The sequence below is a fragment of the Bactrocera oleae genome, chromosome 4 (genome assembly GCF_042242935.1).
Source record: "Bactrocera oleae isolate idBacOlea1 chromosome 4, idBacOlea1, whole genome shotgun sequence".
Classification (NCBI taxonomy): Eukaryota; Metazoa; Arthropoda; class Insecta; order Diptera; family Tephritidae; genus Bactrocera; species Bactrocera oleae.
Window position 1 is genome coordinate 70,275,307 of NC_091538.1, and position 14,110 is coordinate 70,289,416.

Consider the following 14,110-nt stretch of genomic DNA (forward strand, 5'->3'; position numbering starts at 1 on the left):
TCTTTTGCAAAGAGATGTTTAACAATGCAGCTAAGGACCCTAATTGAACAAACGCATCGTTACTGCTGATGAGACGTGGGTTTATGAATATGGCGTTGAAACTGTTCACAAACCAGAAAATAACGAAGTTTGCTTAAACGGAAAAAATCAAAACTCTCTGGAGGCAAAGAAGGTCAGCGAGGCTTTTAAGTCAAGTCCGGGTCAAGTTTGATCAGACTTTATCCAGCTTATATCCAGCACTTAAGTTTGAAATAATCACCACATATATCCAATATTTTTTAATAATATATCAAACTAAAGTTAGTAAAAATGTTTGCTTAGTTAAGAAGAAATTAAATGAAATCGCCTGTTGCATTTTAGGAAAACATTTAAAAATTTTGAGAATAAAAAACTAAGGAACTCAAGAAGCAGTGCGTTTATTCTAAATACTCGGATAATATAGTGACTTATAGGACATGAAATTTCATCACATAAGGAGGAAACAGCAACATTCATTTTATTGAAATATTGCCGAAATCCAGTGGATCCAATATGATGACCCTTTTCGAACTATTTCGAAGTCAGAAGAAAATTTAAAATTTATTTCATTGAAATAATAACGAAATCCAGTGGATCCAATATGACGACCCTTTTCGTCGCATTTTTATACTCTCGCAACCTGTTGCTACAGAGTATAATAGTTTTGTTCACCTAACGGTTGTTTGTATCACCTAAAACTAATCGAGTTAGATATAGGGTTATATACATATAAATGATCAGGATGAAGAGACGAGTTGAAATCCGGGTGACTGTCTGTCCGTCCGTCCGTCTGTCCGTCCGTCTGTCCGTCTGTCCGTCCGTCCGTGCAAGCTCTAACTTGAGTAAAAATTGAGATATCTTTATGAAACTTGGTAGACATGTTTCATGGTACCGTGAGACGGTTGGTATTGCATATTGGCGTAATCGGACCACTGCCACGCCCACAAAACGCCATTAATCAAAAACAAATAACTTGCCATAACTAAGCTCCGCAATAAGATACAAGACTGTTATTTGGTACACAGGATCACATTAGGGAGGGGCATCTGCAGTTAAAATTTTTTTTAAAAAAGTGGGCGTGGTCCCGCCTCTAATAGGTTTAATGTGCATATCTCCTAAACCGCTAATGCTATAATAACAAAATTCACTGGAAGCAAATATTTTTAGCACTTCTATTGACGGTGTGAAAATAGTTGAAATCGGGTGGCAACTCCGCCCACTCCCCATATAACGGTACTGTTAAAAACTACTAAAAGCGCGATAAATCAAGCACTAAACACGCCAGAGTCATTAAATTTTACCTCTGGGATGGTATGAGATGACTTAATAGGAACCGCGTTCAAAATTAGACAGTGGGCGTGGCACAGCCCACTTTTAGGTGAAAACCCATATCTTGAGATCTGCTTAACCGATTTCAACCAAATTCGGTGCATAACGTTCTTTTCATGTTTCTATGTCACAGTGCAAAAATGGGCGAAATCGGACTACAACCACGCCTACTTTCCATATAACACCATTTTAAATTCCATCTGATTATTTCACTTTCCACTATGCAAATCAGGCAACAATGACTGTATCGGGATAAAACTTTGCGTGAATAATGCGATTAAAGTATGCCACCTTGTGGCCAAAAATTGTCTAAATCGAACCAAAACTGTTTAAGCCCCTAAGTACTAAATATGTGGACCCCAGTGCCTATAGTTGACCTTCTACCGAAAATATCAGCCAATCCACAAAGAAATCTCAAACGAGTATACTATTTGACTTTGCGAGAGTATAAAATGTTCGGTTACATCCGAACTTAGCCCTTCCTTACTTGTTTTCATTGTTATTATCTTAAAAGGAATTCAGAATTATCCAATTATCTCTATCTCACTCTGTCTTAACTGACATGATGAAGTATACACACAAACTGGATTCAGAGTTTTATGAAACCTTTTATAACCACGAACGTTGAAATATTTGTTAAGGGATATAATAAATCAGATACCTTAGTTTGTAAAGAAACCGTCTAATGATCCGAACCAGCTAGACCAAAAATAAAATGAATTCTTATTTGTATTTTGAAAATAGTATCTTCGAATAAAACAAAAAAATATTCAAAAATCGAAACTAGTATATTTATATATAGATTTTGTATATAGTATCCACTTATGATGTACTATACATATGTAATGTTGGTTGTCTGTCTTTGTATTTTGCGTGTGTTTTCTAGATTTTGATGTGATTGAACTTACAGTGCAATTAAGTTGAGCTAAAGATTGTGATCACCAAAGTCCGCATTCATATCATAATCTTAAGTAATAGCGACACACATCTGAAAGTTTTTGAAATTTTTAGTTTAGTTTGATAATAACACATAGTTTTTTTTTGTTTCGTTTTGTTTTCTTTCCTTGTGGTTTTAGTACGAGAGTAGTTTCAAGTGCTTTCAGTTCGCTTCGATTCAACTTACGCTTAGTTTTAAGTATGTATGTTAGTAAAAGTTTTGTTTTCTCTGCTTTACTCTGTTAGAGATGACGATGGTTTTTAGAGTTTAAATTACAATACATTTAGACTTGATTTTTGGTTCGGCATAATTTATTTAATTACTTTTTATTTTCTTTTCAATATTTCTGCAACGTTTTTGCACAGTTTGCTCTTGCATAAGTAAAGTGATATAACTGAGAGTTTTTAGTGAGTGAGTGAGTGATTGAGTTTGAGTTTGAGTGAGATGATTTGATGAGCTATTGGAATATACAGTTACAAAATACAAGTTACAAGTACAGTTAAAGTTACAGTTACAGTTACAGTTACGTATACAGTTACATACAAATACAGAGTTACGTATACAAGTACAGTTATTAGCATTGAATGTGTGTATTTATGTATGTATGCATGTATGTATTTTTATTTGTATACATGTCGGTATGTAACGTAGTTTTTTTCTCTTAGTCATACCTATTATGAGTGTGTACAAAAGTGGACAAAGAACACTTAGAGTGAAATGAAGACATATACAAATATACAAACAGTACGAGTAGAAGTTTATTTTATTTTCATTGGTTTTATTGTATGTTGGTAGTTTTTACTTTTACCTTAATTTTTGTTTTCGGTTTTTACTTTGCTTTCACAGCATAATTATTTTCCTATTAGTTTGCAACTTTAATTTTTTATTAAGTTAATTAAAATACAATTAGTTGTAACATTGACACAATCACAAATCGTTTTCGTTTCCATTATCATGTTTTTTTTGTTCATTTTCATTTTCACTTAATACATGTTTCTTTCGCTTTTCGCTTCAACTGTTATAATTTATTTTCAATTATAACTGTTTTTTTTCGTTTTGTTTTGTTTGGGTGTTTGTGTTGCGTGATATGGGCGTGGCAGTTGTTCGATTTTTGGTGCGTGACTTTTTACTTCATTCTTTTGTATTTTACTTGCTTTCATTCTTTTCTGTATTTTCTATTGTATCTGTTATCTGGATATTGCATTCAAGTTTTCTGCTTTCTGTATTATAATCTACCGTTTGTGTTGGAGAAGTATTTAAGTTCGTATATATTTGAATATTTCTATGTTCCTTTGTGAAACTAAATAAAATCGCAAAATGAATTGAAAATGCAGTAAACTGCGTTTAGACGGAGATTATCTTGTGATCGCCCGGTTTGATATTGTTGGCGAAGTGAAAGTGTTGTTGTGTGTTAGTGGTGCATATCTGTATTTGTATTGCCAGTTCAGTTTTAAATGCCCAGTAGGAAAATCGTGGCGCTATTAAATAAAATCACTTAACAAAGAAGCTTCGAACTTAAGGGATTGTACCCACTTGTGAATTTCAAAAACCGAATTTTTTGTTTATATGTTATATCGAAGAGCACAGGTCGCAATGCTTTTTTCAACTTTCAATCTATATATCGAATCTACATATGTATTTATATTTGAGAATATTTTCAGCAAATTTAAAGTCAATCTTGCAAATAGTTTCGGAGATACGAATATTAGTAGGCATTTTTTAACTTAGTGTACTCGGCTCTCGAAACGCTGTTTGCAGAGGCTGTGAGGAACATTTTTCTGTAACGCGATTCACTTGAAAATGTCATACGACCTTTTTAGATATGTGTGTCATGTAATGATTGAAGCAAAAGGATTTTTGACAATGATTTCGATTTTTTAAGCCAGAAGTGTAAACTTTTTCACAAACACCGACTTTTTTGGGAAGCCGACATATTGTTAAAAATCTAAATTTTAACTAGTTCTTCGAACATTATCTGTACTCATATATTGTTAAAACATTTTTTGGAATTCCTCCTGGAGATCGGCTGTAGGATGAAGCAATCAAAATTTTTTTAGAATGATCGAATCGATTATTAAAGCTCATTAAATTCTGAACTTGTTCATTACTTTTTTTTAGTTATTAAATTAATTGTAAAATTCAGAAAAAATGCGTTGTTTCTGATTTGCAAGTGGATATAACCTTTTAATTACAATTAGTGAGAACTTATTTCAGTTTCTTTGAAATATTCAATAATTTTAGCATTATATGATAAGAAGACAATAAGATAGGTTGAATTGGTTATTTAATAAAATTAGAGTCGTTGCTAGCTAAAGAACAGATACTCATACATATCTCTTTTACAAAAGTGCACCGGTAGGTCATTGAAGACTTTCCTAATGCGTCCATCCATCTCTGTTAACGCCGTTAACATCGCAAAAGTTAAAGAAACAGTACTTGAAAATCATCATTTTAGCATTAGAGAGATAGCAGAGGATCGCTACATCTCTTATAGATCGACTTAATACATTTTGGTTAATGTTTTGGGTATGTAGCGTGTCAATACTAGACTTGTATCAAAAGACCTGAATCGACGTCGAGTAGAGGTCACAAAAGAGCCGCTTGACAACGTAACTGAGAACCTTAAATTCATAAAACACATCATTGCTGGTGGCGAGACGTGAGCTTATGAATGTGACGCTTCGGGCTGTCCAACAATCTAGCGAATGGCGCTCCATAAATGACCCGAAACTGAACATAAAATTCGCTGAAACCACTGAAGGCCAGCCCAGCCGAGGCTTATAGTAATAAGTATTATATATGGAAAATTAGATTGAGCGTTGGCATGTTTGTATTGATGCAGAAGGCTTTGAATGCGACAATAAATACGAGAAAATTCAGTGCTTTTGAGCAGTCCGGGTGGTGATGTTAATACTTGCTGCTTTAGGTTTTGTCAGCAGACCAGCGTGAATAGATAAGTAGTTGGAATTAAGAGAAATCATAAGAACTTGTCGAGTGTAATAAATAGATTCAGCGGCCGTTAATGAAATTACGTTTAATTATTGTATATAGTGTTTAGCTTTTCAAGTATACCACTTAACGCTTTGCATTTCTCACTGGGTATCTAGGTCCTGCAATACATACTATTTTTATGTATATTGTACAAGTAAAAGTGCGCATTCATGCATGAATAATATGTAAAAAAGTGTATGACTAAATTAACTAGTAAAAGTAACTGTTTGTACAAAAGTACTCATGAGATACTCGTATCGTAATAAAAAAAAAATATTCTATCAACATGAAATTGCTTTGCTTTTGACTCTTCGCGGTTTATTGCACTATGTTTTCAATAATAATGGCAGTATATGTGTATGTATGCGTGTGTGTGTATTAAGTGAATTTCGCTATGGCATTGAGTTAATATCATACAATTACAATAATTTAACAACGAATTTATCCCTTTGTCATTATGCTTTACGATTCTTGGGATGCTTTGTTGTCGATAACATTTATTAAATTTACTTAAACTTCAGCACAATTGCAGCTATTGTGTTGTTCTCCTGTTGCGCTCTTTTCAATTTTTTCTCTCTGTATCAATTTACACAGATACAGAAATGTGTGTTTGTATGTGTGTGCGTATGTTAAATATTAACTATAGATAAATAGCTATTTTGTAAATATAATATAATACAAATATGTATGTATGTGTATATGTATAAGTGTGTAAGTATATATTATACATATACTCGCATGTAAATATTGAAACATACTAGTTGTTGTTGCTGTTGTTGCTCACTACCAGTGTTACATTTCACTATTGAATCAGCTCGATTGCTCGTACATATTTTTTCAATCATATTTCGTATATACTTATGCACAGGCGCTGTTCACCGTTACATCATATAAAATACCATTCCATCATTTGCTCTAATACGTATGTATATGTTAAATGGGTGTGTAAAAAATATCTTCCATATACATATACATATAGATTCGCTTAAATGTAAAAAAATATACCACAATACGTTTAAATACTTATTCAATAATGAGTACAATCAATACAATAACAATAAATATGCGGGCATACATAGATGTGTATGTGCGTGTGTGTGTGCTACAGTTTTGCGCGCACATCGGTCACGTTTGGTAAATCGAAAAAATTATGCAGCCCAATTAAATTAATTTCATTAAATATACCTTAATTTTTTTTCTTTCTTCTTTCTATGCTTTTAATTTCAGCTTTTTGTTAGATTTATTTGTTTTTGTGTTTTTTGTGGTTTTTATTTTGCAAATCATTGCATAATTGAATGCTGCAATTGCAATTGTGTTTGTGTGTGTGTGTGTATATGTGTAGCTTTTTATTTACATTCACATGCATAACTTTTGTTGTTTTATTTTTGTAACTAACTAATTTGAATTTAAAACGCCCAATCAATTTGATAGATTTTTCTATTATTTTTTTTAAGTTTATTAGCGGGCTTTCAATCTATTTACACACTTGTAGCGCTCCAAGTGCATTGCCCTTGCCCTGGTAAGCTCTCCCACACTCTTCGCTTTACAAGCTTTTAATGGATTTATATATACTTGCCCAGGTCCTCGTGAAAGTCTTGTAAGTATGCGAGTAGTTGCGGAAATGATGGTCGTTGCTTGGGGTCCTCCAGCCAGCAGCAGGACATCACGGTAAAGCTGCAAAGTAGCGAATAAAAAAAATGGTACTTATTTACAAAAATATAATTAAATTAATTAAACGGAAATGATAGTTAAATATTATTTCGAATTTGTTTTTTTGTCCTTTCAGAGATCACATATTATTTAATAAATATTAAATTTTCTGAGTGGATACATCGAAAATTCTGTGTCAAGTTTTTCTGCTGCTGTTTTTACATCAATGGAAAACTACACTAAAAATCTCGGGTGTAACTTATTTCATTCATATATCGCCGTTAATCGATGTCACAGTTATATAAACATTTTTTCTGTGTTTTCTTTATCGCAGGCATACGGAAATCTACATACCGAAAGCCATTGGAAAGTATTCAGCGGCTCGCTGCGATTTGCATAACGGGAGTTCTAAGAACCACCCCAATGGCGGTTCATGAAGTAGTACTAAAATTGCCACCTATATGTCTCTTCGTCGAAAACAGCTGGGTGGTAATATCGACTGCCGAAAAATTTACAGAACTTTCTGGCATAGCTCGGTGGGTAATGGCAGTCTAGCAGTTGCCGGCTACACGATCTCAGTTTTCAACTGGGAAAGGCGATTCAGAGTAAGCTTAAAAAGCGATAGGGGCCGTAAAGATATGGTAGCTGTACGCCATGCAATAAAGATTTATACGGATGGCTCGAAAATGACGAACGGAGCTGGTGTGAGGATATACTGTCCGGTGTTAGTCATAATACATCTATTTAAACTAACAGATCAATGCAATATGCATATCGGCCAAAACATTTTTGGTTAGCAGGTTCGCACTGGACAGGGTCACCAGAAATAAGCGACTTATCTCCTACTGGTAGCCAGGTTACAAAGGTCACAGTCTGGTGGTGCTGTAAACCTGTAAGATAGGGCTGACAGATCGTGTAGAATGCAGAAAATATCAAAAGCATCAGGCAAAACTGGCCTATGTGTGGCTTATTAATCTACTAGACTAACCCTATCGACCTAACCTTCCTCTAGCTCGAGAGAAATAAAAAAATGTACATAGGATTGACGATCAGCTCAATCTTATACTATATATTGTGTTAAATTTACGAGGCTTTTAGAGAAAGTACTTACAATTCATCGGGACAGTTGATCGGTTGACCCAACCGAAAGCCATCCGAGAGGTATGCGCTCAACTCAAAAATATCCACCTCTTCAAAAGGTGTAAGCGCCAAGGTGGCCAACTCCCAGAAGAGAACACCCAAAGTCCAAATGTCACTATAAGTGTTGAAGTATTTTTTCTGTAATGATTCTAAAGCCATCCACTTGAGCGGCCGATTCTCGTTGTCACCAAGGCAATGATAATCGTCGGGAAAGAGATCGCGCGATAAAGCGCTATCACAAATTTTCACGTAGGAATCCATATCGAGACTGTAAATAAAAAGAAAGAACAAAGAAAGCGCAATATTAAGAGAACAATTTTAAATGAAAAGAAAGAGTAACAAGAAAAAAATACAACAAACACTCACTAGCAATTGCGTGTGGCAACATCGCGGTGTATAATACCCATCGAGTGTAGATGCGCGAGTCCTTTGGTCACATGCAAACCGAACTCCACCAATTGCCGGGTGCTAAGCGGCGAGTTGAGTTCACGCGACTTCTGTAAGAAGCTATAAAAGATACAAAAATATTAATTATACACTTTTATTAGAGTTCCACTCATGCACGCACATTTTCAGATTGCCCTTGGACGGATAAGGGTAGGCGATCTCGGGTGGACCTGGTAGCTCGGTGTTCGCCAACAAAGGCGTCAGTATGTTCGGATGACACACACCGATTAGCGTCGAAGCCTCTTGCAGCAGACAAGCCACCTGCGTCAGCGAGGCGCCATCAACGACAGTTTTGATAATTACATCGCACGAGTCGCCGAGATTGCCCGCGTATATGCGGCCATAGGTGCCCTCTTTTATAAGGTGTTGGCACATAAGCGTGCCCGGCTGCACGTTGGGTATGCGACGTAGCTTCTCTTTGGGGTCACTACCACTGCCGGCGGAGGAGCTAGCGCCACCGAAAACGCTGCCATTGCCACCGCCGCGACTGCTCTTCGGTGTGGACATGCTGTAAACCTGCAAGGAGTGGAGAAAAGAAGTAGAGTAAACAGTAAAGTAAAACGCTGTGTGCGTGTGTGTGTGGGTGTGCTAAGCACTTAAAGTGTCAACCGGTGCGTGCGTGCGATGACTTAGTCATTATTCATGCTGATGTGCCGATATTAAGTAGATAATCAATTTGTTGCAGTCCTGAGCCAGTGTGTGCATTATATTATATAAACATACATATGTGAGTACATTATAATCAGCGCACGCACAAGCACACACACTCACATTCGTTTGTGTGAGTTGCATATGTTTATCTGTTTTGAAAAGTTGTGGTGAGGCCTTGTGTGTTTAATAGTCGAGTTAATGAACTTGTACTTCAGTCTGAAAGAGGCGTTTCGTGTTTTCGTTTGCATTTGTCTAAGCCACCGGCTAAACAAATGTCCAACGTCATTAACAACAGTGTTGTTGTGGACAATGCGGTAAGAACACATCAAACGCAGTGTGATGGTCACGCCTATCTGAACAATCAATAGCAATTGACATATGTACATGGAATCCTATTAGCATGCACACTAACAATTAGTTCAATCAAATTAGTACGAATATGGCCTGAAGTTACGGGATTTACGGAAACTCCTTCAGCTGTATCATACTTGTTCAATCATTAGTAAATATTTGCATTTACAATACATTGAGATCAGCATCCGAAATTTTGAAAAAATAGAGTGTTTTCATGAACTGAAGCCTCTTAAGACTCTAGAGAAACAAACCCCATCTTCTCGGAACTATTTGTGAAGATTCTTCAAGTTCAACGATGGTATAATAATAGGAGGAGTGTCCGGTCAACTCTCTTGAATAACCTGGAATCCTTTAAATATTACAGAGGTAACATAGCTAATCAGAGAAATATTTTGACTAAAATTGTAATTTAGAGAGTTGTGGTTTCAACTTTCGGCCAAGGAAAAATAAAAATTATGCTAACAATTTTTTCTAAAGATCTCATCTGCTAGTAGGCTATTCCAGCCTTCAAAAGGTACATCCAACTTGAGTTTCTCCTAAAATACATAATATGAAAGTGGCTTGAAAATTGTGTAATTATTATTGCTGGGTTTTGTGGCTTGTTAGGTGTAAATATGACTTCGAATGAAGGAAGAACGTCCTGGGCGGCCAAAAATATATGGAGAGGAACTGGAAGCAATATTTTATGAATATTGTTTCATAACACAAGAAGAGCTTACAAAATCCTTAGAAGTCACTCAAGGTGCCATTTCGAAAAGCAGCTGTATACATCCAAAAGCAAAGCAATTGAGTAACATAACCAGTGAAGGCACGAAACCTTGATAGATGTTCTTGAAGGTCAGAAATGCTGCATGAGCGCTAAAAAAAAATATGCTGTATTATCGGCTTCTAAAATCATTATTGGGAAACGCTTAATATCAAACTTATCAAAGTGATGCGAGCGATTGTCGAAAAATGCACGGAATTTTCTAGATACGAGGCAATAATTTTTCATCAAGACAACGCTCGGCTTCATGTTGCAATACCAGTTAAAAACTATTTAAAAAACAGCGGTTGGGAAGTTTTGCTTAATTCGCCTAACCGGCCAGACCTTGCGCCTTCTGTTTAGCATTGGTTTCGGTCGATGCTGAACACCCTCACTGGAACACGGTTCACATCGGAACAGGGTATTGAAAATTGGCGCTAAGGATGGAATCTTCAAACTGCCAGGAAAATAGCTTCCTTTAGGCAGCACTTTGATTAATACTATTGTACATGTTTTTATTTAATAAAAGTTGAACTTTTGAAAAAAAAACTGCACGAATATTTTTACTAATATTACTATTTAATTTTTCTATCAGACCAGCGTTGAAACATAAGACAAATTAATAGGCTGATGGGGGTATTCCACATCTCTTGAATTGATTTTAAATTCGTCTGATTGCCAAAGAGACCAATACTACTTTCGAAAAGTGAGTATCAGCAACTAAAATGGTTTTGTTGTTTTAATATAAGCCCCGTCTTATTTTAGGAACCGGAAATGAATAAATTACCATAACTAAGGCAACTACATTCATCACTATATATGGTCACTAGTTGAATTTAAATTAGGCTCACTAAAATTTTAACTTTAACCCAAATATTTTGCTGAATTTGTTATTCCAGTTTATATAAGCTTAAGCCATTTGCCGCCGGTGTTTAGTTGTGTGAAATGACAAAAGCCTTAATGGCAAATTAATTAACAGCAAAAGCAAAAATGACAGACCACGATTTGTCGATCCGAAGCTTGAAAATAGTATGTAAACACATACACACACACACAGAGCCACTGACCGACTACGTTTTGTTTTCCACCGCAATCACGAATTTCCTTCAGTCTAATACGTACTTTGGCCTTTATTGTGATTTTTTCAATTAATGCGCCTGAGCTTAAGTGTTTTATTCACATAAATGTTTTTAGATTAAGTTTTGTCCTTGTGACTTACTGAATGTTATTGTTTATTTAATTGTTTGTTGTTGTTGTAAGGCATTAACCGAGCTTTGAATAGGTATATAGAGTTGTCATTGTTGAGCTCAGTGCACCAAAGCCGCAAAACCATAGAAAAGACCAATAGGCACAAAAAAAGAAGAGAGACAATAAAGCCAACGGCTAGCGGCGAACGACCAATAGCCGAAACCAAAGCAAACCTTATCTCGTGGTGGTCGTCAACGATGTTGTGCTGTGCCTGCCCGCCTCCGCACTGATTACGTATGTAGTTATTTTAGCAGCTGCTCGGGCGACTATTGCCGACGGGCAGCGCCCACCTCAATTTGCCAGCCAGTGGTTGGGCTTTGTGCAAGCCGTAAATCTTCATCAAGCAAAAATTACGTAATTTCCCAACCGCCAACTGTCGGTGCCACCGGCAACAATTGCCAGATTGTCCTGCAACGGCTGTGAGCGCTACAGGGCCGCCGGTATTGTGTGGCTTTTTGTTGAACGCGTGGCATGCGCGTACGTACGCGTGGAGCACGCGTGTGGGACTGGCCATTACCGCTTTGCAAATGTGGCAAATGGCAATTTTCGAAAAACAATGCCAATACGACAACAACAACAACCACAACCACAAATATAACAACAACAAAGAGGAGAGCAATAAAAACGAAATAATAAAAAACAATGCAGCAGACAGATAAAAGAGCATGAAAGGGCAGCGCGGGCTGCAAGGGATGTACCTTAATTGTATGCCGTACTACTAGCACCATATTGGCATCTACACACATACACGTGCCTAGTCGTATGCAGCATTTACAAAAATAAAAGAAAATCGTGAAAATTCAAGATACCACCAGCAGCGCCCAACAAGAGTAACAAAAAAAATGGCAATATTGTTGCACAAGATAATAGCAACATAGCAACAGAGAACCGCAGACGCCACCGCCACCACCACCTCAGTCTCGGGCATTACGTGACACATGCAAAGAGAAAAGCAAAAAAAAAAAAAACGTAAAACACATTGACAGCAATTTCATTTATTAAAGCGTACAACCGCAATATGAGGAAAATTTATTTGCGTTCGGCCGCAAATCGTCGTCAATGTGGCTGTGGCAAGTGCTGTACTTAAACGGTGACAATGATGGCACTGCCCAAAATAGCCAGCAAACAAAACAATTGCCTGTCTGTTGCCGCCAGTCAACTACAATAATGAGTGCGACCAGAAAAATAATAAATAAATAAGCTTTAGCTTTCTGGACTCAAAAAAAGTTGCTACAACAACAATAATAACATTGCGCTACAGTATGAAAAAACAATAACATCAGTCAAGTCATAAAAGCCGTGGGCTGTACGAGCAACACTAAGCGATGTTATGTTAAATTGTGTTGGCTTTGTTCGGCATGGAGGGCATGCTGAGCAAGCCGAAGGTTCAGCGGGTGATTGTTGCGGCGAAAAGCGCGTTTGAAAAACAAGCTTCAAAAAACGGCTATATGTGGAGCGGATTTGTCTTTAACAGCTGTAGAACTATAAATATAACATAACCCAACAAACACAAGTCGGTCAAGTATCCGAACACATTTAACCTAGAATGGAGTTTCTAATGCCATTTTGTAATATTCTGAAGAGGAATATCTATGTATGTATGTATATAGTGTGTTATTGCTAAACTCAGGCTTGAAACTTTTGCAAAACCAACTTGAGTTGAGATCGCAAAAGACATACTTAACAAAATAGCTGAGGATACTACTTTCATCAAACGCAACATTGATGGTGACGAGGCGTGAGTTTATGAATATTACGTCGAAACTGTCCAACAATCTAGCGAATGGCACTCCAAAAATGAGCCAAAACCGAAAAAACAAAACCGTGTGAAGAAAATTCATGGATTTTTTACCACGATAATATATCTTGATTGTGACTGACTTTTCGGCCACACATGAAACTGAGCAATGGCTCAGCCATCGTATTGGCCAGATTTGTCTCCCTGCGAATTTTGTCTATTTTCGAAACTGAAAAACATGCATCGAGGTACGCGCCAGAGTCCATCGAATCCATTAGTATTGGCATGCTTGTATTGGCTTGAACGGAGCTTATTTTGAAAGCGATTATAAATATTTTTATTAAAGTAAGTGAAAATGGTTTTCTGGTGGTCGGAAGCTGTGGCCGGGGCAAAGTATTTGGGAAAGTAGCAGGCTGGTTCTGGGAGCAAAACCAGAACCGCTAAAATTTTGCTTACGGGACATATTCATACTAGCAAAATTACTTTTTCGCATATATATAGACACGCATTGTCTAAATTATGTAACTGTATGGCATATACAGAAAAGGAAAATTTCAATTAAAGCGAAACAATATACACTCTATCATCCCAAAGCCACAGCGACAAAAAAAGGAACAAAACCAAACTCATTTCGAGGTTGAGGATGAGCACGACGGACGATAGGAGTGTCGCTGGAACGCTTTGGTGATAAATCTTTGTCGCCGAATAAGTACCAATACGTTTGCTTTGTACCAAAATGAGATGGAGCAGCGAAAGAGGCTGGCTGGCAACACCCACTGAACGCGCTACGCGAACGAAGGCACAAACGACGGCGGTGTGAAAGAAGCGAGCGACACTGGGCGTCAACCGACAACGCAGTGAA

At 36.8% G+C, this 14,110-nt stretch overlaps 1 protein-coding gene across 1 annotated transcript in view; it reads right to left on the reverse strand.

The window, feature by feature from the left end:
• Positions 1-1,527: 1,527 nt before the first annotated feature.
• The window catches only part of Drl-2 (Derailed 2), a 93,443-nt gene continuing 80,860 nt past the window's right edge, over positions 1,528-14,110 (reverse strand). The window contains exons 8-11 of the mRNA XM_014240910.3: positions 8,634-9,028; positions 8,432-8,572; positions 8,037-8,333; positions 1,528-6,949 (exon numbers count right to left, since the gene is read on the reverse strand). Coding sequence (XP_014096385.2) covers positions 6,838-6,949; positions 8,037-8,333; positions 8,432-8,572; positions 8,634-9,028 — 945 coding nt within the window. The 3' untranslated portion in view covers positions 1,528-6,837. The remainder of the gene's footprint in view (positions 6,950-8,036; positions 8,334-8,431; positions 8,573-8,633; positions 9,029-14,110) is intronic.